At 39.2% G+C, this 27,771-nt stretch overlaps 1 protein-coding gene across 4 annotated transcripts in view; it reads left to right on the forward strand.

Annotated features, from left to right (window-relative positions):
- The window catches only part of Prdm5 (PR/SET domain 5), a 168,642-nt gene that overhangs the window by 83,422 nt on the left and 57,449 nt on the right, over positions 1 to 27,771 (forward strand). For all 4 annotated transcript variants that reach the window (XR_008214342.1, XM_052720226.1, XM_052720228.1 and 1 more), the window contains exons 8-12: positions 1,156 to 1,240; positions 2,628 to 2,785; positions 17,118 to 17,211; positions 18,899 to 19,059; positions 21,365 to 21,458. Coding sequence is in view for 3 of the 4 variants with exons in the window: in XM_052720226.1 (XP_052576186.1) it covers positions 1,156 to 1,240; positions 2,628 to 2,785; positions 17,118 to 17,211; positions 18,899 to 19,059; positions 21,365 to 21,458 (592 nt within the window). In the remaining variant the exon portion in view is untranslated. The remainder of the gene's footprint in view (positions 1 to 1,155; positions 1,241 to 2,627; positions 2,786 to 17,117; positions 17,212 to 18,898; positions 19,060 to 21,364; positions 21,459 to 27,771) is intronic.

A 27,771-nucleotide genomic window follows, 5' to 3' on the forward strand; every position in this document is an offset into this window, starting at 1 on the left:
CCCATGTACTGTATCAGTCATGCTCATCCTTTCCTCAGTGGCCTCTAGTTATTCTGCAGTGACAGATACAATCTTGGCTCTCTGAGGAAGGATTTGTTTGCCTAAGGTTAATTATTGTACCTTGAACAGAACCAGCTTTGAATCTTAGTCTAATAGTTTGATGCCCTTGCTCATTGGGTGGGTGGCCAGTGTCTCTAAGGAAGGCTTTATGCAGTCTTCTGCTTAGAGCTGAATACCTTCCTCATGATGATAAACTGGGTTTCTGTTTTCCATACCAACTATTTTATGGTTGGAGATAGAAAGACGTAATCTTTAATTACTATATCGGTACTATAGTACCCGGTTGTAACATTTACATTAGCTTGTGTTAAGGCTGTGTTCTGAATACATGTTCTTCAAAATATATTTTATTCATCTGTATTTAAAGTATACAACATAACATGAGATACATGTATGTAGTAGAATAGTCACAAAAGTGAAACAATTTCACATTTACATTTCACGTTTTTATCCAACCCCCTACCCCTTGTCAGAGCTCCTTAATCTATTCCTTTAACTAAGAGTTTCTGACCACATCATTATTAACATACTGCTATTGGCCATATCCCTTATTTTTAATGTTAGATCTTTAGACTTAGTCATTCATTGTATGTATGGGCTACTTTAATTGGTCCACCTTTTTTATTGTGGTCCTCCTGGCATGTGGAACGTCATTGTGAACTTAGTGCTTTCAGATCAGCTTCCTACTGACCTTTCACTGTGGTTAGCAATTTGCTCTGTACTCTTACATTTGAAGTGTTAATGACTACTGTAAAAGGAATATTATATCTGTAGGTAACATATACCTCCCACTCTACATTTTATGTAAAACACAAGTTAATATATATTGGTTATGAACTTTTTTATGGTTTGTATATTTGCTACATACAAATAGGACAGCTATACTGCATGCTTTACTGTGACTATTTTCTCTTAATGATGATGCATAAGCTAGACAATATGTCACGGCATGGCATTTTCACTGTACACGAGGCAGACTTCAGGCAGTGTGGGCTCAGCACTAGAAACTGTCCACATGTTTACATTTTTGCTTCAGCTCTGTAGAATTCACTAGTTTTTAGTAACTGGTTTGACTCCTGATTTGATCTTTTTCAGATACATGAGATATTCGATTGTCAAGAATGTATGAAAAAGTTTATTTCTGCTAATCAGCTGAAACGTCACATGATCACCCACTCAGGTGAACTATATTCCTTCTTTTTTTTCTTTCTTTTTTTGTGGTTGTTGTTTCTTGTTTTTTTTTTTTTTTTTTTAAAGACAAGTTTTCTCTGTGTAAACCTGGCTGTCCTTGAATTTGCTCTGTAAACCAGGCTGGCCAGAAGCTCAGAACTCAGAGATCTGCCTGCCTCTGCCTACCAAATGCTGGTATTAAAGGTGTGCACCACCACCACCTGCCAATGTACTTCTTGCAAATATTGAAATCATTGTAAAAGAATTACTTCATCTTGTTCACGAAACTGAAAAGGATTAATCAGAAGCCCTGGTTATAAATTCTAGCTCAGTCATATGAAATCTAAGTTCTTCATTGTCTACTTATAAAGCAAGGGTTGTCTGGTTGCAGGATATTAAAGGCCTTCAAAAATCATTGTTTAATTTGGGACCTTGATTTCTTTAGGTTTCTTTATTTTTTATCTGTGACATGGCGCCCTGGCACCTGTCAAAAGGACTACGAAGATTAAATAAGGTCATTTACTTAATATTCTAGCATAGAGCCTGGCATTTAGTGGAGATTCAACAATTATTGTTTTTATTATGTTTCTAAACACTTTTGCATTCTAGCTATGGTTCTCTCTCTCTCTCTCTCTCTCTCTATATATATATATATATATATATATATATATATATATATATATATAGGGAGAGAATTTTTTAGGTATATGTTCATTTAAACAATTTTGAGTATTAGGCTTTTTTAACTTATAAAGATACTAAAAATGAATTTTTGCCTTATGGCTTCCTTTTAAAGAATTTAGGAAGGTTGTAGTTTGAGGATATTGAAATACATGTTTTTGAACATCCTCGTGGTTTGGAGGAAGAGTTTGTGTTAGTGAGTTAAAGTCAGTGATGGAAAACTATTGGCTTTCAGATGTGCTTTGTGTGATTTGCACGTTATCATTCGCTTGGTTGTTAACACTATTTGCCGAGTCCATGAGTGTGGATGTTATATGAATGTTTGGCTTCTGCTGAAGATGGGATGCTCCACCACATGGGGCCTGCCTGGTGCTCTGTGATGAGTTCTGTCACTGGCAGATCTCTCAGCATTAAGGACTTGATTGAACACACACTTTTATTTTTTCATGTAGAAATAGAATTTGTGCTTTGAATTTAAACTTTTTTATTTCAAAAGCTTAATTTTCAAAACTATGTCTATAAGAATAAGCATTTTCATTTTCATTTGTGAATACTTGCATGTCTAACATAGATGAACTACATGAAAGACATTTTTTGTGCTTGTCTGACCATGCCTTAGTTTCTTTATGTATAAGAAGTAATTGCGGGAAAGCATGCTTCCCCTTGGCTCCTGAGTTTCTTATAGATGTGAGATCGTCTCCACTCATTTTTCACAGAAAAGCGACCTTATAACTGTGAGATCTGTAACAAATCGTTCAAGAGGCTTGATCAAGTGGGCGCGCACAAAGTAATCCACAGTGAAGATAAGCCCTATCAGTGCAAGCTTTGTGGAAAGGGATTTGCTCACAGAAACGTTTACAAGAACCACAAGAAGGTAAAGACGCTTACTAACTTCTGTCATTTACTGATTAGCTGACAGGATTTCAGTTGGTCTCTTAACCAGATTTTGGCACAGTGGGGCATGCAACACTAAGTGAATGGGATGGTTAGAGATGACCCTGCTTCTACTTTGTCAACACTCACTTAGACCACTGCCCTTTTTGACTTCTCTTCTCCATCCTCTGAAAATTGTTCTCTCAAACAAAGTGTCCTTGTATGACTGAGTCGCTGAAATAAATCTCAGCCGTCAATCAGGTCCAGGGATCCCAAGGTTGCAGCGGCTGCTGTTTCTATTCTCCCTCTTCTTTCTGTACGTTGCAGTGCTCTGCACATCCCACCTTTTCTCTGGGTTTTGTGTAGTGCACTTTGCTAGGTCTGTCCATCTCTCTGAGTGTGGTTGAGATTTTGTGTTAGCTCCCTACAGCCATCAGTACCTGAGACGATTTACTTATTTAGAGGAAGAGGAAAGGTTTATTGGGCTTGGTTCAAAGGTTTTAGTCCATGGTTGTCTGGACCTGTTGTTTTTATGCTCAGGGTAAAGCAGAGCCTCATGAGAATGAAGGTGAAGAGAAGCCACTGCCCTCACTGTGGCCGAGAGGCCAAGGGGTGACAGGGTAGAGGTAGGGAACTGGGCTCTGGTGCCTCTATAGAGGGCATTCTTCCAAGTGATGTGACATTTTCCACAAACCTGTGCTCCCTAAAGAGTCCACTACCTCCCAATAAGCACTTTCAGTGGGGTACCATGCCTTCAACACTTGAGTCTTTTGAGAGAGCCACGTTCTCAACCATACCTGTCAGCACCCCCACTTGAGGAGGTTGTTGGCTTTGGATGACTTGTTTGTGCTTTCTCCAGCAGATGCCCACTGCATTCATGGTGCTGTCAATGCTAAGCTAACAAAATCCAGGCAAGTTACTTTCTTGAAACGTTTTGGCAGTGTATTCAGCAAGCCTCCTTATCCCAACCAAGAATGACTTTTTTATTCTCTGCCCTAGGTAACTTCCCTTTTGCAGTTTCTTATTTCTGTAAAGGAGAGAAATATATAATTATCCAACACTCTTTCTTCAGTCTTGGTTCTTTCATAAATGTAGAAACCAGATCACAATTGTTTTCCCTGTCTGTTGTTTTATTATGTTTACAGCCATCCACCTTTTGGTTTTTGTACCGTGCTAAGGATCAAACTCAGGGCCTTGCCCATGTTTGGCAAGTACACTACCACTGAGCTACATGCCCCTCATCCACGTGCCTTCTTTGACTGTTTCAATGTGCTGATAGTTCACTTTCCTTTTGATCACTTTTGTACTCATCTAACTAGGCTTTTGATACTTAGCACTTCCCATTACACCCTGTCCTGTCAGGTAAACTGTCCAAAAGCCTAACTGTTATATCACTCTCTACTCCACAGTGCTGTGACTTTCTAATACCACCCACATTATAGTGCATCTGTATCTTCCATTCAGAGTTGTCTGGACTATCAACTTGGCCTACTTCTTAAGCTTGTCTTCAATGCTTTGCATTAAGCACACCTAAAACATCTTGATACTTGCTTTCTCATGTTCAAATGCTTTTATCCGGGCTGGAGCAATAGCTCAGCAGTTAAGAGCACTGGCTGCTCTTCCAGAGGGCTTGATTTCAGTTCCCAGAACCTGCATGGCAATTCACAACCATTTACAACTCCAGGTGCAGGGGATTGGGTGCCCTCTGCTGCCCTCCTGAGGCACCAGGCACACGTGGTGCATAGATACCCACACAGGCAAGTCACTCATTTACATAAAATAATAATACAAAAATCAAAAACTACTTCTGTGTATGTGGGGTGTGTGTGTGGGTGTGGTGTGAGTTTTGGGGAGTGTATGTGCCTGGGGCATGATGTGTGTGTGTGTGTGTGTGTAGGGATATGTATGTGTGGTGTGTGTACGTGTATATGTGTGTACATGTGTGTATGTCTGGAGTGTGTGTGTATATGCACGTGTGTGCAAGTGTGAACCATAGTGCATGTGTAGAAGTCAGAGGTACTTGGTTCTCTCCTTCCACTGCAGGATCCTGGGCTCTAGTTCAGGTTGTCAGGCTTATGCAGCAAGGGCTTTTCGAGCTCAGACACCGTGACAGCAGACACTTGCTTTTCTTCTACATGCTCTTTAACTCCTTCTCTTCAGTTTATATGCTCTTAGTTCTTCCCTGGATTTCTGTTTACATCTCCACATTGCACTTCTGCTTTAGCTCGTCATTTAGAGCATGCTAGCTTTAATCTTACCATGTTTATTTTGTACATAATTCATGTTCAAATTCAGGAAATGTGTCTGAACATTCAACATCATAGAAATTTATGTGGAAACATATGTGATGTCAGAAATGCTTGTTTATTGCTTTTAGGGGAAACATTTTACTGTATTTTTTAAAGGGACTTTTTAAAATAATATTTAGGAGGCATTGAAGTGACTTCATTATTTACGGTGAGTTTCAAGAAACAGCTATCTCTTGTGAAAGCATTAAAAATGGTACTGATTTTAGTTTCTATCCAAGAAAAAAAAAAAGAAATAGTAGATACATCAAAAACTGAACAGGGCCAATTGATAGTACTTCACATTGCCTCTGCCTGATTTCTTGCACTGTACCCTCACATTTAACTCAAGGACTGTATCCCCGGCCGGGATGTAGTCACTGTTGTTCCTTTGGAATTACATGACTGTAAAAAGTATCTGGCGAGTTTCCTGTTCGGTCTCTGGAACCCTCTTAATCCTTTCTTTGATGAAACTGATCTGCCCACATTTATGAGTTTTTCACAGTTTGGCTTATGTTATATGCCATATGGGAATTTGGCAGAGGATCTTTGCACTATCCCCCATACTTTTCAGTCATAAATCATATGAAAGTAATAATGATGTCTTAGGGAGGACAGAAACCATGATGGTTGTGATTTCCAAAGTGGAAAACATTCTCCATCCTTCTGCCCCTGACACATGTGCTTTTGTGTTATGATCCTAGTGTGTCTTGGTGTGGTTATATGAAAATGCCTAAAATATTCAGGAATCATGAAAAACTAAGTCAACCTGTTGTTCCATAGTTATTCAGTAATGGTCATTTAGGAAACAGCAAAATAACGGTATGCCAAGATAATCAGAAAAAGGAAATCAGTAAGAGATAGTCTGATCTCCATCATGAAGCATACCCAAATGTTCTTTTAAGTAAATAAAATATTCTTTTTTTTTGCATTTGTCGTCTATGCATTTCATCATACCCATTTATTTCTCTCATTTTGTATTGGTTGTGGTGCTGCATGATGGCATTGTTAACAGTTTCAACATCAGTTCTGTAGGTTCAGTCAACATTAGTTTTGTTTTGTTTTTCATTTCCTCATCCTTCCTACACTCTTTTTATCTGATTCAGATTTGTATTATAAGGTCTGTCTAAAATAAAAGTCTTCTACCTGGATCCAGTTAGATTTGGGTTATTGGAATCATAATTGGTCAGACATTTCAAAACTACAGGAGACAAGAACTGCGAATTAATCATCTTTCTCCATTTGTTCCCTGTCAAACTTACTGCAAAGCAAAACTTAAAAAAGTATATGGTGACCCCCTCCTCCTGTGAGATGGATGTCTCAATGGAGCAAATTGTCTTATTTTATCAAGATGGCATATCTGCTTGATGATGAAAGTGATTCCATGGGAGTTTTTAAAGTCCCAAGGAAGTCATTGGGAGCTCCTTGGAATCAGATATGTGTCTATTCATTAAAGCTCCTTTGTGTCATTTTTCAGGGATGGAACTGTAGAAATGTATGGAGGAATCTCCTCACAACTTCTGCAGAAATTCCATTGGGCTCTAACAGTCATGGTTCATTCATTTGTAGTCAAACTCTGAGCAATGGACACTTTCTTAGCCTTCAGTCCTATTTATACGAACATGAATAGGCATTACAAAGTAGAATTGGAAGCTTAAGTGTAAGAATGATTTAATGAAAGAAAGACTTGTGCACATAATGTATTCATTTTATCTTACTGTTTATTACATTTATTTAATTACTTATCTGTGTTGGAGTGTGCATGTCATGTCAGGGAACAGCTTGCTGGGGTTAGCCTTTTCCTTCTTTCTACCCTTGGCAGCTCCAGCCTTTACCTTCTGAGCCTTCTTGATGATCCCTAACTGGTTTTTCTATATGAAATATGTCTTGGGTCATCATGGTCCTACCATTTGAAAGACACTGTAGTTGGAACGTTGCTGGAGTAAAATTTTGTTAAGACCTCAAAGAAAAATATAAGTTTATCTTTAACAGATCATAAATTTATTTATAATATCAGAGCACAAGGGGTAAATTAAACACAAGAAAAAAATCTTAAAACTTTGTTAGGAAGGTATTAAGATGGATAATCACTGAGTAAATACATCTCAACTGCCCTGTTTTGTCTTTTCAGCCAGGTAGCTTTTCTTCAGGCCTGCTCGGGCTAATGCTGTTCCTTCATCTGTATAAAAACACCTCTCTTATTCCTGGGTAGGTAGTGACTGCAGTTTGATGCTCACAGTTATGAGTGCCAGGCAGAAACTGAAATAATAGTATCCAGCAGGTGCTGATCATCAGCTGGGGCTCATGTCTTGTTAACTTTGTTGCCACTGTTCTTAAGTGGGTGAAGAAATAACAATGTGCAGCTTGCTTTTCAATTAATTATTTTCATGATGGCAGCACATTTGACAAAATTTGTTCATATTGACTGTGTACATTGTGATCTTTTAATTATGCGAACACTGTGAAATGATTACCACAAGCAAACTAGTCAACATGTCTGTCATCTGACATAACATAGCCATCATCTAATATGGTTTTCTGTTTCTATTTGATGTAATAAGAACATGTAAGATCTATTCTTGTGATTTACATATTCTCATTACAGAAACAAAACAAAAATGTCCCTATATGTGAGATGATAGTGTGTTAATTAATCACCGATACATATGTCATAATGGCATGTTATGTGATATACACATATGTAATTTTTATCAAAAAACTAAAAGTTAACAATCTATACTTTTAGCATTTATAAATATATAGTACAGCATTACAATCAGCTTATTGTACATTTCCAAAGCTTATTCACTGTAATTGAAACTATGTATCCTTTTACCAGCATCATCCCATTTTCCTCCCTTCTACTACCCTTTCTTCCAGCCACACTCTCGTCAACCACCATTTACTCTCTGCTTTATGAGTTTGACATTTTTAGATTCTACAGTGTAATTTTCTTTCCATGGCTTATTTTATTTAGCATAATGACCTAATCTTTCTGAACTTTTCCTTACTCAGTTGAATATTTGGGTCATAGCACACTGGGAAGTCAGTGATGTCCTTTTATTCTTGGACCTTAGTCGAGAAACTCCCTTCTCATCTTTGCTCACTCGTGTGATAGAGTGTCTGCTCTAACCTTCACACAACCACAAGAGAGAAATACTGGGGAAAAAACAGAAGCACATTAGTTCTTTTGTAATCACATTTAAAACTTTTCTTGCTACTTTTTCTTTTTTTTAGTAGACATCTCATAAGAATAAAACCTGAGATTGTATGTGAATGCATGGTCATCATTTATACAGCATGGGTTGTATTTACTCAGTCCCTTCCACCCTCAAAAACAACCAACATACACGCACGCATGCATACCGAAGACACACACACACACACACACACACACACCACCACCACCACCACTACCACCACCACCATCCCAGTCTTCTCCTGGGTGATATCCTTCTGGGTTCTTGTCAACAAATTATTGTACATAGTTCTTTTTTTCTGAAAAATTGTTGAATACTACTATATCAACCACTATATTACTGTATAGGAAGGCCTGCAATCCTAATAACCCAAGTAGATTTTGTTGACAGAGTTAAACACAATCTTATCCTTTACATAAAACCTTTGACATGCTTTTGGTCCAAGTTTGTAAAGAGTTTGGATAGAACCGGAGTGCTTTAGCTTGGCTAGTCAGTGATCTCACGTAGGAATTGTTTCCAGTTTTTCCTCCTCTTTTCTGAGTGGAGTGAGCTACCTGTTACTCTACTGAACTTAAATTGAACTCATCAGCATTGCTCTAGTTTTAGTGTATTTTTCTGAGGAGAAGGAGGAGAAGGAAGAGGAGGAGGAGGAGGAGGAGGAGGAGGAGGAGGAGGAGGAGGAGGGGAGGGGGCCTTTTGAAGAAGCCAGTTGTAGATCTGGCTGTATAAATTTAGCCCACAGACCTTGTAAACATCTAGATAAAACATACTGATGCGGCTTCAGTTTTATTATGTAGCTCACTGGGTCAGCACGCCCTTTTGAGAGGCTTGAGTCTGTGTAACAGACTCCTTTCTTTTCTTCTCTTCTTTATTTTTCTACATTCATTCTATATTTAATTAGTTTTAATTTTTTCTCATTTTTATTTGTTCTTGAAGATTTTCATACAATGTGGTTTGATCATATTCATACCCTTACCGAGATCCTCCAGAATCCACCCTCTTTCTTCCCGACATCCAACTTTCCTTCCTCTTTTATCTCTAAACCATCAAGTAACTTTATGCTACCCATATACTCTTGGATGTGTGGCCTTCCACTGAAGTGCAGTTGCCTTACCAGGGGTCACACCTTTAAAGAAAGCCGACCCTCCCTCTCCTACCAGCCTTCAACCACCAATAACTCCTTAGCTGTGGTGGGACTTCATGCCCACCTCCCGTCTCCATGCTGTGGTTTTGTCTGGCTTGAACTGGTGTAGGTCTTGTCCTAACTGCAGTGAATTCACAGGTGCCCTGCTGTGCCTGGAAAACAGCTTGCTTGTAGTCATCCACTGCCCCTGGCTCTTAGAGTCTTTCCACCACTTCAGCAGTGGTCCCTGAGCCGTGGGAGGAGACGGTATGATACAGACTTAATTAGTTTTCTTGTATGGTATATGTCCCAAAGGTAAACTACCATCAGCAAGAAATACTATTACTATGGGTCAATATAGACTATTAAAAGTCAAAGTTATAAATTTTAGCTGTGAATGGCCCTGATGAAAATTTTATTCTGGTACTGTGAAATTAATGTTTGATCTATGTGGCTAGAATTATACAAATTTGGTATTTTAGTGCATGTTATGCTATCTTCCTGAGGCATTTTTGAGAATTTTAATGGATGTTATAGATAGTGCAACACATTTCTTATGTCTTTTCTACGTCTCTAACCAGAATTGGACTTGGTCCATAAAAACTAAGTATCTAAAAAAATAATTCATGCTATTTATTCATGGCAACTTTATTACATTAGCAGATGTTGGTGACATTAGTGCCTTGGCAGTTGGAGAAAAAAATATTATGTAGCTTGAGGATCAATTATTAAATCAGTGAAAATTTTAATGATAAAATACCTTTTAAGAAGCTTAATTTCATCTGATACTTGTAAAACATAAAATGAACACAAATTCTCTATAACATGTGAACACTGTACACAATCATTTCTTACATGACTCAGGGTCTTCCTGTCAATTAAACATGGATTCACTGCTAATGTTTATAATTTATAACGTTCCAACCCAGAGGCCATGTTGGGATCTTATTCGGTAAAAAATATTTATCTACCTGGCTATACCCTACCAGCTTATTACTTTAAATATGCTAATCTGTGATTGTTTGCTGTTATTGTTTGCTGTGGGATAATGCTTTTGTACACTGGTTTAATAAAACGCTGCTTGGCCATTTGGTCAGGCTTGTTACTGACTTGCTCTTATACTTAAATTAACTCATAATTCTTATCTATGTTTAGCCATGTGACTTGGTACCTTTTTTCAGTTCTGCCTTCACATCTTGCTTCCTCTGTGTCTAGCTGGTGACTCCTGACTCAACCCTTCTTCCCAGAATTCTCCTTGTCTGCTTATCCCATCTATACTTTCTGCCTGACAATTGGCCAATCAGCATTTTATTAAACCAGTGTACAAAAGCATTATCCCACATTATTTTCTAACAATATCAATCTCAATATATACAATTTGTATACAATATATAAAAATCCAATCCAATGTATAGTATTTAAAACTAGTAATTGTCTTTTAGTAGTAGATTCAATAATCTACCTTTTTATCCATATCATCTATATCCTATTTTTCTAATATTTTTCAATTATTACTGTCCAGATATTGAAAAAAAGGATTGTTGGTAGAATATAGTATTTTTTTTGGAAGGCTAAAGAAATTATCTGCTCAAATCTGAAAGCTCTTTTTGTAGCTTTTGTAGTAAATAGCAGTATCTACTCATTGTGTAAAGTTCAAAAACCAGACAGATAAGAAAGCAAGCATGCTGTCAAATTCTCCTACTTTCCTATGAAAATTCCCCTCAGCAGATTTTTTTTTTAGACCATCTTCCACGACTCTATTGTGTGTGAGTAAAATGTATGTGGCTAAATGGTATTCTGTATGTAATATGACACTCTAAAAACTTATGCATGATTTTCCTTATTAAATAAAGTAAACTAAAGAAATAAATATAAATACAAATATTAACCCTTTTATATCTTTTTTTATAATCATTCAAGAGTTTTCTTTTGTTTTAATTTTATTCTTCTTAAAACTTTCAGAGGTATTTTGTGAAGGAAATTGGTCAGTTGCAAGGGTATGCACATTTGCCATCTGAGAACAGTGTGCCACAATAAAATCCAGAAAGTTTACCTTCCTAGTCACAGTTTGTGAGCTTGCCTTGCTGTTTGTTCTCTGGCAAACACTAAGTAATATCTATTTTCTTCATGTGTGACACTCTCATGGACAACAGACTCTGTTTTTAATTTGTCATTCTTGGAATTTGTTGTTAATTATATATACATATACATGTAGCACTGATACCTTATAATGTTCATTCTCTACACTTTAATCCAGGTTTGAAACACTTTACTGCCCGAGGGTGTCTTTAAAAGTCACTTGAACCCCATGAATTTGACCCAAACAATTGTTCTCACTTAGCTTCACATATTACTGATCTGCAGGCCATGCTTGCTTCCTATCTCATGCTTCATATCCAAGTTCATGCACGAGGCCTGTTTTTTCCTATAAGACACCAACTGTCCTGCTTTTCTTATCCAAGGCTGCCTCTGCAGACTTATCACCTCTTGCCTGGTTTATTGCTGCAGGTTCTCAAATCAACAGTCTCAGACATGCTACTCACCTGCCAAAACCCTTTAGAGACCTTCCATCTCTTGGAATAATTGACAACTCTTTAGGCTGACCTGGCCTCCACAATTAGTCTCTTCTCTTTTTCTTCTCCCTTGCCTGCATCTTCCCACTTCTCTGTCTCATTCATATTACTCCAGTCACCTGGGCTGAAGCACAGGTGTTTGTCCTGGTTAGTTATGACTGTTGCCAACCTGAATCAGAAAGCTGTGATCACCCATACATGACCCTGATGAGACTCATTGTACACATTCCCTCAGTAGAGGCCTTCAGTGGGTCCTAGGAGCATGCCCCTCACTGAAATTCCACTCACTGCTGAGTAGGAGGGAAATAGTTTACTAGGTAGGACCTCTAGTTGGTGTAGCTTCCCCAAGTCATCCAGAGGACTCTGGGTAGTATACGTCTGAGTTGTCTGTGCTTCTACAAGCAACCCCAGTAATCTCAGTGAGTCACCAAGCAGCACATGGAACATTTCTGTGTTCTGTTATTACTCTCCATATGGGAGCACAGTCATTTCTTTGTGTGTCTTTAGGAAAAGAAAAACAATCTGACCTCTTTCCTGTTGGAGCCCATTTTTCCTAGTGGCTTTACCCAACAGGTCTGTATAAAGAGGATGATTGGTCTTCATTTACCATGGTCTCCTATTCCTTGTTCTCCCTCTCTGTTCTTGATCCAGCTGGGATCTCCCGCTCCCCCAAGCTCTCTTTCCCTCGACCCTCGCCCTTCATTACCCCCACTCATGTCCAGGCTGTTCATGTAGATCTCTTCCATTGGGCGATCCCCATGTCTTTCTTTGAGTCCTGTTTTCCAGGTAGCCTCCCTGGTGATATGAGTAGCAGTCCAGTCATCCTTGTTCCACATCTAGTATCCTCCTATGAGTGAGTACATACCATGTTTGTCTTTCTGAGTCTGGGTTACCTCACTCAGGATGATTTTTTCTAGATCCATCCATTTGCCTGTAAACCTCATGATGTTATTGTTTTTCTCTGCTGAGTAGTATTCCATTGTGTATATGTACCACATTTTGTTTATCCATTCTTCAGTTGAAGGCATCTAGGTTGTTTCCATATTCTGGCTATTACAAACAATACTGATATGAACATAGCTGAACAAGTACTCTTGTGGTGTGATTGAGCATTCCTTGGGTATATGCCCAAGAGTGGTATAGCTGGATCTTGGGGGAGATTGATTCCCAATTTTCTAAGAAAGTGCCATATTGATTTCCAAAGTGGTTGTACAAGCTTGCATTCCCACCAGCAGTGGAGGAGAGTTCCCCTAGCTCCACATCCTCTCTAGTGTAAGGTGTCTTCAGTGTTTTTGATCTTAGCCATTCTGACAGGCATAAGGTGGTATCTCAGAGTTGTTTTGATTTGCATTTCCCTGATGATTAGGGATGTTGAGCAATTCCTTAAATGTCTTTCAGCCATTTGAGTTTCCTCTGTTGAGAATTCTCTGTTTAGTTCGATAGCCCATTTTTTAATTGGACTGTTGGGCATTTTGATGTCTAATTTCTTGAGTTCTTTATATATTCTGGATATCAGTCCTCTGTCAGATGTGGGGTTGGTGAAGACCTTTTCCCATTCTGTAGGCTGTCGCTTTGCCTTGTTGACCATATCCTTTGCTCTACAAAAGCTTCTCAGTTTCAAGAGGTCCCATTGATTGATTGTTTCTCTCAGTGTCTGTGCTCCTGGTGTTATATTTAGGAAGTGATCTCCTATGCCAATTCATTCAAGACTACTTCCTACTTTCTCTTCTAGCAGGTTCAGAGTAGCTGGATTTATGTTGAGGTCCTTGATCTACTTGGACTTAAGTTTTGTGCACAGTGATAGATATGGATCTATTTGCAGCCTTCCACATGTTGATATCCAGTTATGGCAGCACCATTTGTTGAAGATGCTTTCTTTTTTCCATTGTGCACTTTTGGCTTCTTTGTCAAAAATTATATGAAGACCACATGAGAATAGGAAGAAGCAAAGTGCTAGAGAGGCCCACAGAAATCCACAAAGATACCCCCACAACAGACTGCTGGCAATGGTCGAGATACAGCCCGAACTGACCTACTCTGGTGATGGGATGGCCAAACACCCTAATTGTCGTGCTAGAAACCCCATCCAACGACTGAGGGATCTGGATGCAGAGATCCATGCCTAGGCCCCGGGTGGAGCTCTGGGAGTCCAATTGGTGAGAAAGAGGAGGGTTTATATGAGCGAGAATTGTTGAGACCAAGGTTGGATAAAGCACAGGGACAAATAGCCAAACGAATGGAAACACATGAACTATGAACCAATGGCTGAGGGATCACCAACTGGATCAGGCCCTCTGAATGGGTGAGACAGTTGATTGGCTTGATCTGTTTGGGAGGCATCCAGGCAGTGGGACCGGGTCCTGTGCTCATTGCATGAGTTGGCTGTTTGAAACCTGGGGCCTATGCAGGGTCGCTTGGCTTGGCCTGGGAGGAGGGGACTGGACCTACCTGGACTGAGTCTACCAGGTTGATCTCAGTCCGTGGGGGAGGCTTTGCCTTCGAGGAGGTGGGAATGGGGGGTGTGCTGGGGGGAAGGTGGGGGGGCGGGAGGGGGGAGAACAAGGGAATCCGTGGCTGATATGTAGAACTGAACTGTATTGCAAAAATTAAAAAAAAAAAAAAAAAAAAAGAGGATGATTGGACGGTAGGCCTGAGTACTTTTGTCTGAGATGGCCTGCATTTGACTGTGCTGCGGGGAGGGGAGGTCTTTTGCTCCACCCCTTGGCATTCCTTTAAATACCCTAGGGCAGAGAGAGTCAAGGCCTGGTAGATTAGGATCCAGGTCCTCTGGAGGCTATCCTGTATTTTCTATCTACTTCTTTTCCCTCTTTCCTTCTAACTAATATTTCCTGCTGCTTCTACTCAAGAGTACTCTGGGGAAATGTGGGGGTGAGGCATGCCCCCCCCCCCCCCCCCCCCCGACTTCCTCCAAGTCCTGTGTTTATCACCCAGGCACCTGTCCTTTGTTCCATCAGAACAGCAGAGTTTTCTCAGATGTCACCTCAGCTAGAATTCTCTTGACCACCTATTTAAAATCTGTTCCTTGGAGTACTATCTGTGCTCATCTTCATTTTCCTCTATAGCTTGTGTCAGTTCCTAACATAGTGTTTGTGTTTATTACACACACAGGATAAAAGCCTTGCAATGGGGCAACTTTTGTTCTCCCTGTATCCTCATAATCTGAAATAGGATGAACCCATAGAAGCCAAGTGCACACTATAGACCTGATACAAAACACCCTGCCAAATGAAAGTGAAGGTGTCCTCTACCAGTTTTCTTTTGCAGTTTTCCATTTCCATATAATGTGCCATCAAATCTTATATTTGTAATGTTAAACTGTTATTTGGTGTCATAAATAGTTTCTTTGGTGATTGGAAAATACTTTTACTTTGCAGTATTAAATTTATTTTTAAATCTAAACATCTAGTTTTCCACCATACTTAGAAAACCTTTTCTCATTCAATTATTATTTAAAAATAGCTAACATTTTCTTCTATAACACTTGAGGTTTTATTCTTCACTTTAAGACATAGCTGAAGCCAGTGTGACAGTGTATATCTGTAATATCAGCTTCTGTGAGGCAAAGGCCTGAGATTGACACAAACTCAAGGCCAGCCTTAGGTGCATAGGAAGAGCAATGTATGAAGAAATCAATGCTAAATCCATACAGCCTCTCTCCTACTGTTAGAAGTGAAGGACCTAACTTCAGTTGCATCAGAACCCTTTAGTAAATACTCCATGTTTCTGTCACCATTTTGGAGTGTCATGTTCCTAATATCATTTATATTATATAATGAAAGAAATGTTCTTCTCCTACTCTGTTTTTATTCACTAGAATCTGTATCCAAACAACACATTTAAACTTCTTAAATTTACCCTGACTTTTAATATTTGTTTCCTCCACCCTTTAAGTTTTTGACAACAGAAACAGTCGTGATAATGCTTATGTTACAGCATTGTTCCACATGATGCTTCTTGGACTTGAATATTGGAATGCCCATCAAATTGTGAAAGTGTATGCGAATGTGATGTGAATAAAGTGACTTGCTTCAGTTGTCTCGTGCTCTTTTTGTACTAATACCATAGAACTTATCCGATTTATAACTTGTTTTGTTGTAATGAAAGGATATTGTTGGACTTTTGAGGGTTTTAAAAATGTATTTGTGAACCTTGTTAAATTTTGCCAACTGGGACTGGAGAGATGGCTCAGCAGTTAAGAACACTTGCTCTTCCTGCAGAGAAGACCTGGGTTCAGTTTTCAGCACCTACGTGGCAGTTTATAATCATTTGTAACTCCAGTTCTAGGAGATTCAATGCCCTTTTCTGATCTCTGCAGGCGCCAGGTGTATAGGTGGTACACATGCAGGCAAAACACACATACACATAAAATAAAAATTTAAAATGTAAATAAATAAACCTTGTCATCCATAGTATAGAATAAGATTTTATTCACAGTTTGTGCCAAACTGGTTTAAACTTCTGTGTGATCATTTCAATGCACGTTTGTTTGTTGTGTGCCTTAGACCTTTATAACACCCACATCTTTAGCAAATCTTCACTGTTTTTCATCTTAAAATGGTGGCAGGAATACCATTTAAATCATGTACTTGGCTCTTGGGATTCATTAATTCCTTTACAGTATTTAGCATGACATTAGATACAAATAAAGTATTTAATGAATGCTACCCCAGGTTAACCACATGAGCCCATACTCTTGTAACTTAAACACAAAACAGCCCTGAGGATTGGGTCTCTTTAAGTATGTCAGTGAGGTTTTAGGGAAAGAGTGGAGACCATGTGCTGTGAACTGTTTCTCTTGCCTGTGTGGAAAATGAGGAAGTCTGGCAAGTGCCCCTTAGGGTTAACTGTACACTAGACAAACTATACACCATGTTGGTCTACAAAGTAGTTCTTACAAAAATCTCCCTGTGTGTTTAGATTAGCAATTCGAGGTAGTAATAACAATTACCTTTGCTATTTATTGAATTTCTAATGAATTTGAGTTTGACAGAACAAATATTTCCTTCCTGTGAATGCATATGGCTATGCTTTTCCTCCTCCATAGCAGAGAGCTCTGAGAAGAAACAAGATGCTGTTTGCTTTCTGTAATGATGAGCTCATTCTCCCTTTCCCCGCTGTCTTCCTTCTGCAGACCCACTCTGAGGAGAGACCATTTCAATGTGACGAATGTAAAGCCTTGTTCCGCACCCCATTTTCTCTGCAAAGACACCTGTTAATCCACAACAGTAAGTCACAATCCGGGCAGCTGAGGACAGATAGAGTTACTTCCCACTGTGTCCTTAGACCCTTTCAGAATGTAGACATCACAGATGTGCACTGTGAATTGTTAGACAGTCTGTTTAAAGCATAAAGAAGCAGATTGCCTTGTTATCTTAAAGAATCATCAATCATTTTATTAGATACTTTATTTTACATCTTCTCTTCCCAGTATTTATAGTTTGTTTTGTAAAAAAGATACCCCACACTCAGTATACTTTGAACATTGTTTTGAAACACAGACGTTAATTCTCTTTTAACTATGATGATTAAGGAAACTTGTCTGCCTCTATAAAACTGGGAGCTATGTTACAGGTCAGGGTTTTATTAGCTCCCAGGCTTAAAGTTGGAATGGGTCAGAATGCACATCTAATTCAACACCTTTTTAAGTAGAAATTGAGACTGTTGAGTCTGACAGGAACATAGTCATTCAAGTAGGGGATTCTAGACATTGCATACAAGTATCTGACAGGCAGGCACCTTTCCTACTTCATGTAAAACTTCTGATTTCTGTACTTATTTTGGTAGGTAAGTTTTTCATTATGTTTTACATAGACACACATCTTTTTAAAAGTGTACGTGTAACATTCCTATTGCTGCATAAATATTAAATTCCAAATACAAGGCATTGTGGCAATTGGTTGTACAGAAGAAGATTTCCCTGCTCAGGTTAGGGTCCAATATGAAAAATAATAAAGATCTTAAGGTTTTGTACATGGTGGTGATGATCATGAGAAAGGAAGCTGCTTTCTGTAGGAAAAAGACAGAGCAGTGTTTCCAGCCCAGGTCAGTCACTGTACAGCTCTGGAGAGCACTTAGCTTGACTTCCATTTCCTCATAAAGAACAACTTTGTCATTAAAGAATAAAATTTGTTTCACAACAGCAGGAAGTATTAAGTTAGATAGCTTAAGAGATATATGAATTTTGGAATAGGCAACTAGACAAGTGAACTTCATTCATCCTGTTAAGACATGTGGCTGAATTTGTTTTGATGCTAAGGAAATTTATCATGGGAAACATGAAATTTTATTTCATATAACAGCAATGAATTTGTAACATCCATAGTATGATACTTCTGATGTCACCCTCTTGGTTCTCAGCAGCTTTAGAGGAAGGTCTGAGGTGGTTTGTGAGACTGTACTATATGCTCTGTAGCTGAAATGGTGATGATCTACACTAGAAGAGACTTTCTGAAGCTGCACTGCGGTATCGGGCCAGAAAAGTCAACCTTCAGACTTTAGGGACTAAGTAAACAATGTAAGGTTCAGACAGGGGCATCAGTGAAGACCAGTGAGTTAAAAGAGCAGGAAGACCAGACTGGCTAAAGCAGCAGAGAGAATGAAGTACTAGGTCTTGTCTCACACAGTGCACTAACAGTACAGCTAGTTTCACTGTGAGACATGAAAGCTGTTACCATAGACTAAAATGTTAACAACTTGTCTACTTCCTGTGGAAATTACTGCTCTTTCCCTGTACACAGAAAACCAAGTCTAGTCTCTGGCTAGTTTCTAGGTGTTAATGTTGGGGAAAGCTCTGATAGAATTAAGATAGAATCTGATAGAAGTAGCACATTAGAATTAGGAAATCCTGTTATTTTAATGCAAAGAAATGTGAAATCCTGTGTATGTGGCTTGATTGTTGACTTGTCTTTTAAGGTGAAAGGACTTTCAAGTGTCATCATTGTGATGCAACATTTAAAAGGAAGGACACATTAAATGTTCATGTCCAAGTGGTCCATGAAAGACACAAGAAGTACCGATGTGAGCTGTGCAATAAGGCCTTTGTTACACCGTCAGTGCTTAGAAGTCATAAGAAAGTAAGTGGGAGCCTCATCAAGACAGAATGCATTGTAAGGTTAAGGATTACGGGCATAGATATTGACTATCTTGTGACAGTTTTACATTAATTTATGACATGCTTATTGACAATGACAAATATATGATTAGATTCACTATCCAAGAAATAGCTGTTTTCTCTATTTTTCAGAATAGACATTTTCCCATGAAATGGAACCTCAAAGTTATATGTATATTTTGTGTTATCTTTAGCCTTACTGATAGGAAGGCTTGGAAAATGTTTGGTAAGACTCTGTGCACTTTTAACCATTTTCACTTAATACAGAAGATTTCTTCTGAAAATATGAATAGCACCTTAGGTAGGTTGTTTTGTTGTTGTTGTTTGTTTGTTTGTTTTTTGGATTTCTGAGGCAGGATTTCTCTGTGTTACTCTGGTTGTCCTGGAATTCACTCTGTAGACCATGCTGGCCAAGTGCTGGGATTAAAGACATGCACCACCACCGTCTGGCTAGCTTGTTTTTATAGAAATAATTCAAGTGTTTACTGGAATTCTAGGGCACATGGGATTTCCTGTTATGGAACTGGAGTTTAACAGATACTGATTGACTTCATATGAAATAGTTTCATTTGTGATTTCAAGATTACCTTTTTTGTGTTATGCTAATTAGATCAGTATGTCAAGCAAATTGAGTTTACTTTTGTATTTCATAAATAAATACACAGCATTATAATAAATGCATTTTAAATCTCTTTAAAATGACAAAGCTATTTTATGACAGATTCAGTTAAGTTTCCAATGTTGGTGGTGCAAACAAGTGGCAGGTAAAACCTCTTCACCTCAGTGTGGACTGGAAGCAGGAAGGGAAAATACCAGGAAGGGCCTGGGCAAAAAATATTCTTAAGGACACACCCTCCAATGACACATTTCAGCCTGGCTCCACCTCCTACCTTTTCCCCACCTAGTAATAAGGCCATCAGATTTGAATTCACCCCTAGATTGGGTCAGAGGCTTCATGATCTGATTGGTCTACAGAAATGCCAATACACACACCCATTACGGTCTTCATCACTAATCAACCCTCAGCAACTCTTAAAACAACTAACTTGATGGCCATAATTAACTATTATCAGACACTACCTGCTCTTACTCATTTTCAGGCTACTATTGGAAAATATTCTCAAAGCAATATTATAAAGACCAAGTAGGTAGATACCTGAAGAAATTGCTTCCTCCTGATCCTGTAACAGTCCTCAGCCACCAACTTTTTTTCTGTTCTACGTTTGAAAAGCCCTGCTACTTCACAGATTGCTGACTCCTCATTCACTGGAATGATAGAATGTTTTTATTCTTTTTATGTTGGTAGACAAACTAGTCTCCTGTTGAAGATATGAGGCCTTAACATACTCTCTGTCCTCCCTTCTAAAATTGTCAGCAGTTTTGTTTGGCAATTTTCACTTGTTTGTTTATTATTATTACCATTATTTTGGTTTTTTGAGATAGAGTTTCTCTGTGTAACAGCCTTGGCTGTCCTGGAAATAGTCCTGTAGCCCAGGCTGGCCTTGAACTCACAGAGATCCGCCTGCTCTGCCTCCTGAGTGCTGGGATTAAAGGCGTGTGCCACCACTGCGGGCGATTGTTTATTTATTTATTTGGCAGGGATTGACCCCAGAGCCTCCTGCATGATAGGCAAGTATCCCAGCACTGAATTGTATTTTGCAGGTGTTCCTTCTCTTTTTCTAGTGTGATTATTTTGTGCCTAGATAGTAAGTATGTGGAGGACAGAAATTCTCTCTCCAGTTTACTGCTCGATTAACACCTGCTGGTTTTCAAGGCCAAACTAGATGTGTAATGCTTTCTGTTTTGTAGTAAAAGCTGTCCAGACAAGCATAGCCTAGGTAACAGATGACTTTCTTGAGATTAATTCTGCCCTTTAGAGTGAAATACGCACAAAGAATGTGGAAAACCATTCAAAGGAAATGTTTCTTGGCAACAGTCAAGGGCAACTCCGGCCCCCTTTTGATTATCTGGTTGTGCTCCATGCACTGGTTTTCTATAACTTAATCACGTTTAGTTAGACAAGGATTCCATAAAGGCTTAAGCAGTAAACTGCAGAATTATTTTCAAATTAACACTAATGCATGCTTCTAAGGGATCTTTGAACCCATGGGATTATCCATGATAAATTGTTTAAAGTCGCATTGTGACATTAAATCATTTTAATGAAACATAATCCTGGTAAATACAGATTTACTATCGTCAGAGGTACTTAATCATCTTTACTAAAGCCTTTGTATTTATCACCAACCATTTTTATTCCTGTTTAGACACACACAGGAGAAAAGGAGAAAGTCTGCCCATATTGTGGCCAGAAATTCGCCAGCAGTGGGACCCTGAGAGTTCACATCCGGAGCCACACAGGTATGGAGAGTGACCTGGGGCTGGAAACACTGAAAGTGAGCATCAGGACAGAGAGCACTGCCGCCCAAGGAGTTCCCAAATCCAGTTAGCCTTCTTCAGGGGATCATCCAAATCAGTGCTCTACTGGAGAAGAATTTCAGTAGTAGAATTTTCCCCAAAATTGAATAAAATACTCAAGTGTAAACACTTTAATTTTTAGTTGAGATGTGAGTGTGACATACAGGGTTCTGTTGGGCAGGGTAGGTGTTAGCAGCCTTGCTTTTCACAGCAGACAGAAGGCCTCCTCTTCATTCATCCTGTAATTCGAACCAAACGTTGCCTTTCTGAATTTAAAAAATGCCTACCTTTCTGATTGAATTCTGTAGAGTTTTATTCATGTGGTATGAGGGGACTGTGATGTCAGCTGATTCTTAAGGGTCCCAGACTCTTTTCTCTTACTTTTCCGCTGCGATTTCTCCAGTGAAATAGAAGGTGACCACTGGATGATGGTAAATAGCTAAATATTCTTGAAAGGAAGTTTCAGTTTACCTACTAGGTAGACTAAATGATTGTCATCCTATTTCTGCTTACTAAATAATTTCATACTCGTGTGAATTTTCTCCCCACTAAGCAGAATGCATTTAATTGAATTATGCAATTAGCTGCAGCTTTCTTTTCAGGGGCTACTATATGTGACTTTAAAAAAAATTATTTCCCACACGCAGCACAGTGTCCAGAGTAGTAACTGTTTTGTGAATGAAGAATTACTAGTTTAAGTAGATCAAATAATGGACACTGTGACTTTAGGGATACATGAAGGAAGGGACATCAGAGCATAATTTGAAAATTTTGTGGACAAAGCTAAAAGACATGCATGCCTTTGACTTAGGACCTTAGAATAGCCACTCACATACTTATAAATGACACACGTAACCAATGGCAAACTAAGCATTGTGTGCGAAGACTGTGGATACCAGGTTCTTTACAGAGGAATGTTTGAGAAGTTATGCAGGGAAATCAAGGCTTGTAGGACACAGTTCAAGGGTGTCAAAGAAAGAAAGGTGGCCCAGGTGAGAGACAGCAGAGGGAAAGAAGAGCAGAGGGAGGGCTGTCAAGGGGCAGACGCCCTAAGACACAGGCCTGCAGCTGCCCGCGTTATGCTGATTGCCCTCTGACAGCAAAGCACGAGGACTAGGGAACCTCTCTCCATGGGGGTAGCATGGATGTCCTCGGCCATCCCTTCCTGCTCTGTAACAAGGACCATGTGGAGTTGGGTCTGTTGAAAGCAGCCATGAAATCAGTTCCCCGCTCTGTGCCAGTCATTCTTAGTAGACATTGCTGTGCCACATTGAGAAAATTATTCTAGCTTGCATGTCTGCATGGATGTATCTGTGCATTATCTGTGGATGGAAGGAGAGCAGGCTGTTTATAGGGCCAGAGAGTTATGTCTACATATCAGAGAATAAGCTTATAGTAAATAACCCCTAAGACAGGCGTATGTGATTGAACCCAGCTGGGTGTCATGTGTTTAAAAGCAGAGGCTTTAAGGCATAGGTTCCAGCACAGAAAAGATAGAACCAATCAAACAGAACTTGAATGATTCCATTCTTGTGAATTTCATGTGTTTAAATCTTAACTTTGCTTTCAGGAAGAATACACAGTAGAGAAACATAAATTACTCATGCTACACATTACTCTGAACGTTTGAAGTATTATCTTTTTGAAATCCAAGAATTTTATGTGATAAAAATATCAAATATATTGTGTTTGCTGTTTTCTAGTAATATTTCATATTATGTATATTCTAAAGAGTATTCTACAATTCTAATAATTTTGCATTAAATGTAATTTATTGTATATCTGACTCTGTGCCAAATTGAGGCATGGTGAGCCCATGTGTACACTTGTGTAACTCGGTAGATTTTTATACACATGCGGGGGAAGGAAAGGGAGTAGACTATGTGTGTGTATACACAAATAACTGTATAACAGCTTGTTTGTGTGTTCATTTTCTTATCACTATATTTTCCTGTTTAAACTCAGACCTGTTTCATAGTCCCATTCCCAACCCTGCTTTATGTCATTTGAATGACAAGTCTATTTGGTGATAACATCCTGCAGAGTAGCTAGCTGGAGCAGTGTTGCAGAGCTCGAGGCTGGTGGCTGGGCTTCTGTAGCAATCTGGACATGGGTTTCTCTTCCATGTGTGAATAAACAGGATTTTATTGCATCCTCAATAGCTGAGCGTCCACTTACCCCCAAGAGCTGACACCAGGCCCACTGAGTACGTGGCTTCTATGGGTTCTGTGTGCTCTGACAGAAGAGCAGCAGAGCCCTTACTGTTTGGGGTTTTGCTAATTATCTTTTTCTTTGCCTTTATTTTTATTTTCCTTTGTGAAATCATATGATTTCATCCATCTCCTTTTTAATGGTGTTTTGCAATTTCTGGTTGCCCTGGAGCATGCCAGCAGTATGGAATGGTCAGTGAAATGTCAACACTTCCAAGTGAGATGGTGCTTGATAGTAGCAGGCAGGACATAGTTCTGTGTGCACAGCGCTTGACTGAGCAGTGCACGCACTGCTACACAACACCTTACTCTTGACTTTCAGGGACCCTAGGAAGTGCTCATTTCTTTCCACAGCTATTGACTGCATTAGCAATTTAAGCAATGTATCTTATTAGAAAATGTAAAAATATTTATTTTCTTGAAAATGACATAGGAAGTTCATTCCAGGTTAACATGCTCTTATAGAAAATAACTGCTTTCCAACCATAAGCCATTAGTGAGAATGAAGACATTGACTTGACTGTCTGGATTTTGAGGAGACAGCTAGGTTTTCATATCTGTTTCTTTATTCATCCTGCAATGGGTAGTTGAAGTTTCAGAACGTGCAGACATGCTGCAGAGTATTTTAATGGTCTTGGTCTTGATCAAATAATTTTGGGTATTATTTGCTGCTAGACTAAAAATCAAAAAGCAGGCATTCAGATAAGGATTGCTGCCGTGTGCAACCTAAAATTATTTCAGTGACCCTTTTCTGTTCTATCACTTTAAAATCCATCCGTCTATGTTGTGTTTGGAATGAACCTTTCACCCATGAAGGATTCTGTGACAGGATGCAGAGGTCATTTGGGAAACATCCTCTCATTGAGTCTCCACATTTGTTAATGCCATTGCTGAGCTCCTCAGCCTGCCCATTCAGAGCTCTCCTCTGCTTCTCTTTCACTTCTGATATTTTGTAAGGATTACTGCTGCACTGTTATCCCTACATCCTTTCTTTGCTGGGTATTAAAAATATTCTCCAAATAGCCATTTTTAATACCCAGACTTTATCATTAGTTCTTTTGCTTTATATAAGAAGAATGTTCCGTGACAAAAGCAACAAGCTCAGCTTCCAGCTCTACCACACAGAGCCCTTCGAGCCCAGCATCATATGCGTGGCGAGAGTTTCCCATCCAGTTCCCATATTGAGAAGATGGCACTTGACAGTTAGGTTTAATAACATCACTCATTTTGTATTGATATTCTCAAGTGGAAACATCATTTATTGCTAGTGTATGTGGCTGTGATGAATGTAGTGAATAGTATAGAGTTTCAGGCTATTGCTTTGACCTATACCACTAAACCTGCAGTTTTCCCACTGCCACTTAGCACCATTCATGTACATGTCAACAGGGTTAAAGGAAGGTTATACAATAGCTTTATAAAGAAGGTAGTTTTGACCTTGTGTGGGATGGTTTTAGGGATCCCTGGGAATGCACAGGCTACATTTTGACATTTTGAGAACTGAAACTCTAGATGGACATGCCAGTTCATGATAAACATCTAAGGGAAAGTGTGTGTGTGTGTGTGTGTGTGTGTGTGTGTGTGTGTGTGTGTGTGTGTGTGTGTGTGTATGCGTGTGTATGCATACAGAGAAACTAGAAAAGGCCTGCAAATGAGGAGCCGGCCAACAGGGACCATTCTGTATAACTGAGACCCTGTCACTAACCAGGCTGATACTGCCTCCATCCATTGCTCTACCTTTCTTGGCAATAAGTTCTCTACCTCCTGTTGTTGCGGAAACATGCTAATGTTGCTGCAACCAGCTGGTTAGTAGGAAGTTTACCAGATCTGACTCCTGCTGTATCTGTTTGTTGTTAGCCTGCCCATGCTGTGTTTATAAAAAAGTATTATGTTTCCAACGTGGGCATAGATGTTATTATATTTCAGAGCCTTACTCTAAAATGTTCCAGCAGGTGGCAAAAGATAGAACATTGCAAAATGGGTTCTTATAGTAACCCTTGGCTGATGTTTAAAATCATGCAACAGGGGCTTTTGTCTTCTGAGTTCTATTTAGATTAAAAAAAATAACTAAACAAAACAACAACAAAAACTCTCCCCACTATGGCAGCTGCCCTGGTGAGTAGAAGCAGGCCATAGTGTGTTTCTCATTGTGCTCTGCCTTCTTCCACTCTTCTGTTGCTATCAGCCTCAGTGACAAGAGAGCTGAACTGAGTTCCAATTTTGCCCACCACTTACTAGTAGTATACTTTTGAGCAAAGTAGCTGTCCTCTCTAAGCCTTGTTTTACCTCAGAGGTTCTTGGGGAACAAATGAGGTCTTGTTTGTAGGACACTTTGTGCTGGTGTGCATGAGACATTTGATTGTTGTAAGCAAGAGCACAGTGAAACTACTGCACTGGACCACTGTATGGGCAGGAAGGAAGGGTTATTTGGGGAAATTCACAACTGCCATGGCAGTCCCGCAGGAGTCAGAGAAAATAGCAAAAGGAAATGTACAAGCCGGAATAGCTTAGGAGCTAGCATGGGGACTTTGACGGGTGTTACTAGGGAATGCATGCCTCATTGCTGGAGATATTCAACTGTAGGGAGATAAGAGAAGCAATGGCTCTTCCTGACTCCTGCTTCATGAGTTTCTGAGGGATACTGATTTCAAGGTTGTGTTTATCCAAGAGCCATCTTTCTGTTTACTTAGTCAGAGTCCAGCCTGAGCTGAGCCCAGACTGTCATTTATGACATTGTAGCACTGCCATTTTGGGGGGCCCACTTTGGACCTGAGAATTATTACAAGCATTATCTTGAAAATTCATACTGGCATTAAAATTAAGATTCCTTTTCCAAAGTCAAATAAGTTTTACTCATTAATATTTATTTAGGTTCTATTTTTTTTTAAACAGTAGTTTACTGAGAATTTTTAAGTTCATATCTTTTCTTCCAACTTCAAAATCTTAAATTGGGTGTATGTTGGATTTTCTAGAAGCATCTTTGTTGAATGTTGATAGAGAATTAGTTTGAGCCAGGTGTGGTGGTGCACGCCTTTAATCCCAGCACTCTAGAGGTAGAGCCAGGGTGATCTCTGTGAGTTCAAGATCAGCCTGGTCTACAAAGTGAGTTCCAGGACAGGCTCTAAAGCTACACAGAGAAGCCCTTTCTTGAAAAACAAACAAACAAACAAAAAAAGATTAGTTTGACTTCATAATCAGCATAATGAAAGTTTCTGAGTATTAATTTTAACAAAATGTGTTTTAAGTGGCTATATTCCTGATTTAGACTTTTAAATAAATTTTTAAAGAACTTGGTTCAAAGAAAAAATATAGTTTGAACCCTGAATTGTGGGTGCTGATTCTTCCTTGACACTAAACTGTAATAATCTTCAAAATACTCCTAAAATTTAGTATGTTTAGCAGTCTGTATGTTCTTGCAACTTTAAAATCATGTCTATAATAGATTTACATACATTTGAGAACACTCCCTGATGCTGGGAAAGACAAAAACGGGAATGTTTATTAAGTGAATAGAAGAACCTTCTTTGCTGACAGATATGTTAATAGTTAAGAAGAAACTGCTAACCTTTCTTTTTTTTAAATTAAATTTATTAATTTACTTTACATCGGGACTCCAGTTTCTCCTCCCTCCTCTCCTCCCATTACCTCCCCTCTTGCCCCACCCCCAATCCATTCCTCCTGTTTCTGTTCAGAAAGGAACGGGCCTCCCATGGGTGTCAGCAAAGCTTGGCATATCAAGTTGAGGTAGGACTAAGCTCCTCCCCTCGTATTAAGGCTTGGTAAGGCAAACACTATGAGGAATAGGTTCTGAAAAGCCTCCCCCGCCCCCCCAATACTCCAGTGCTAGGAGCCCCACAAGTAGATCAAGCTATACAACTGTCACACATATGTAGAAGGCCTAGGTTGGTCCCATGTGGGTTCCTTAGCTGTTGGTCCAATGTCTATGAGCTCCTATGAGGGAAGATTAGTTGTCTCGGTGGGTTCCCTTGCGATGACCTTGACCCCACTGGCTTATACAATCCTTCCTCCCTCTCTTTAACAGGATT

Source organism: Peromyscus californicus, unplaced genomic scaffold (genome assembly GCF_007827085.1).
Source record: "Peromyscus californicus insignis strain IS unplaced genomic scaffold, ASM782708v3 Scaffold_6__1_contigs__length_162567912, whole genome shotgun sequence".
Lineage (NCBI taxonomy): Eukaryota > Metazoa > Chordata > Mammalia > Rodentia > Cricetidae > Peromyscus > Peromyscus californicus.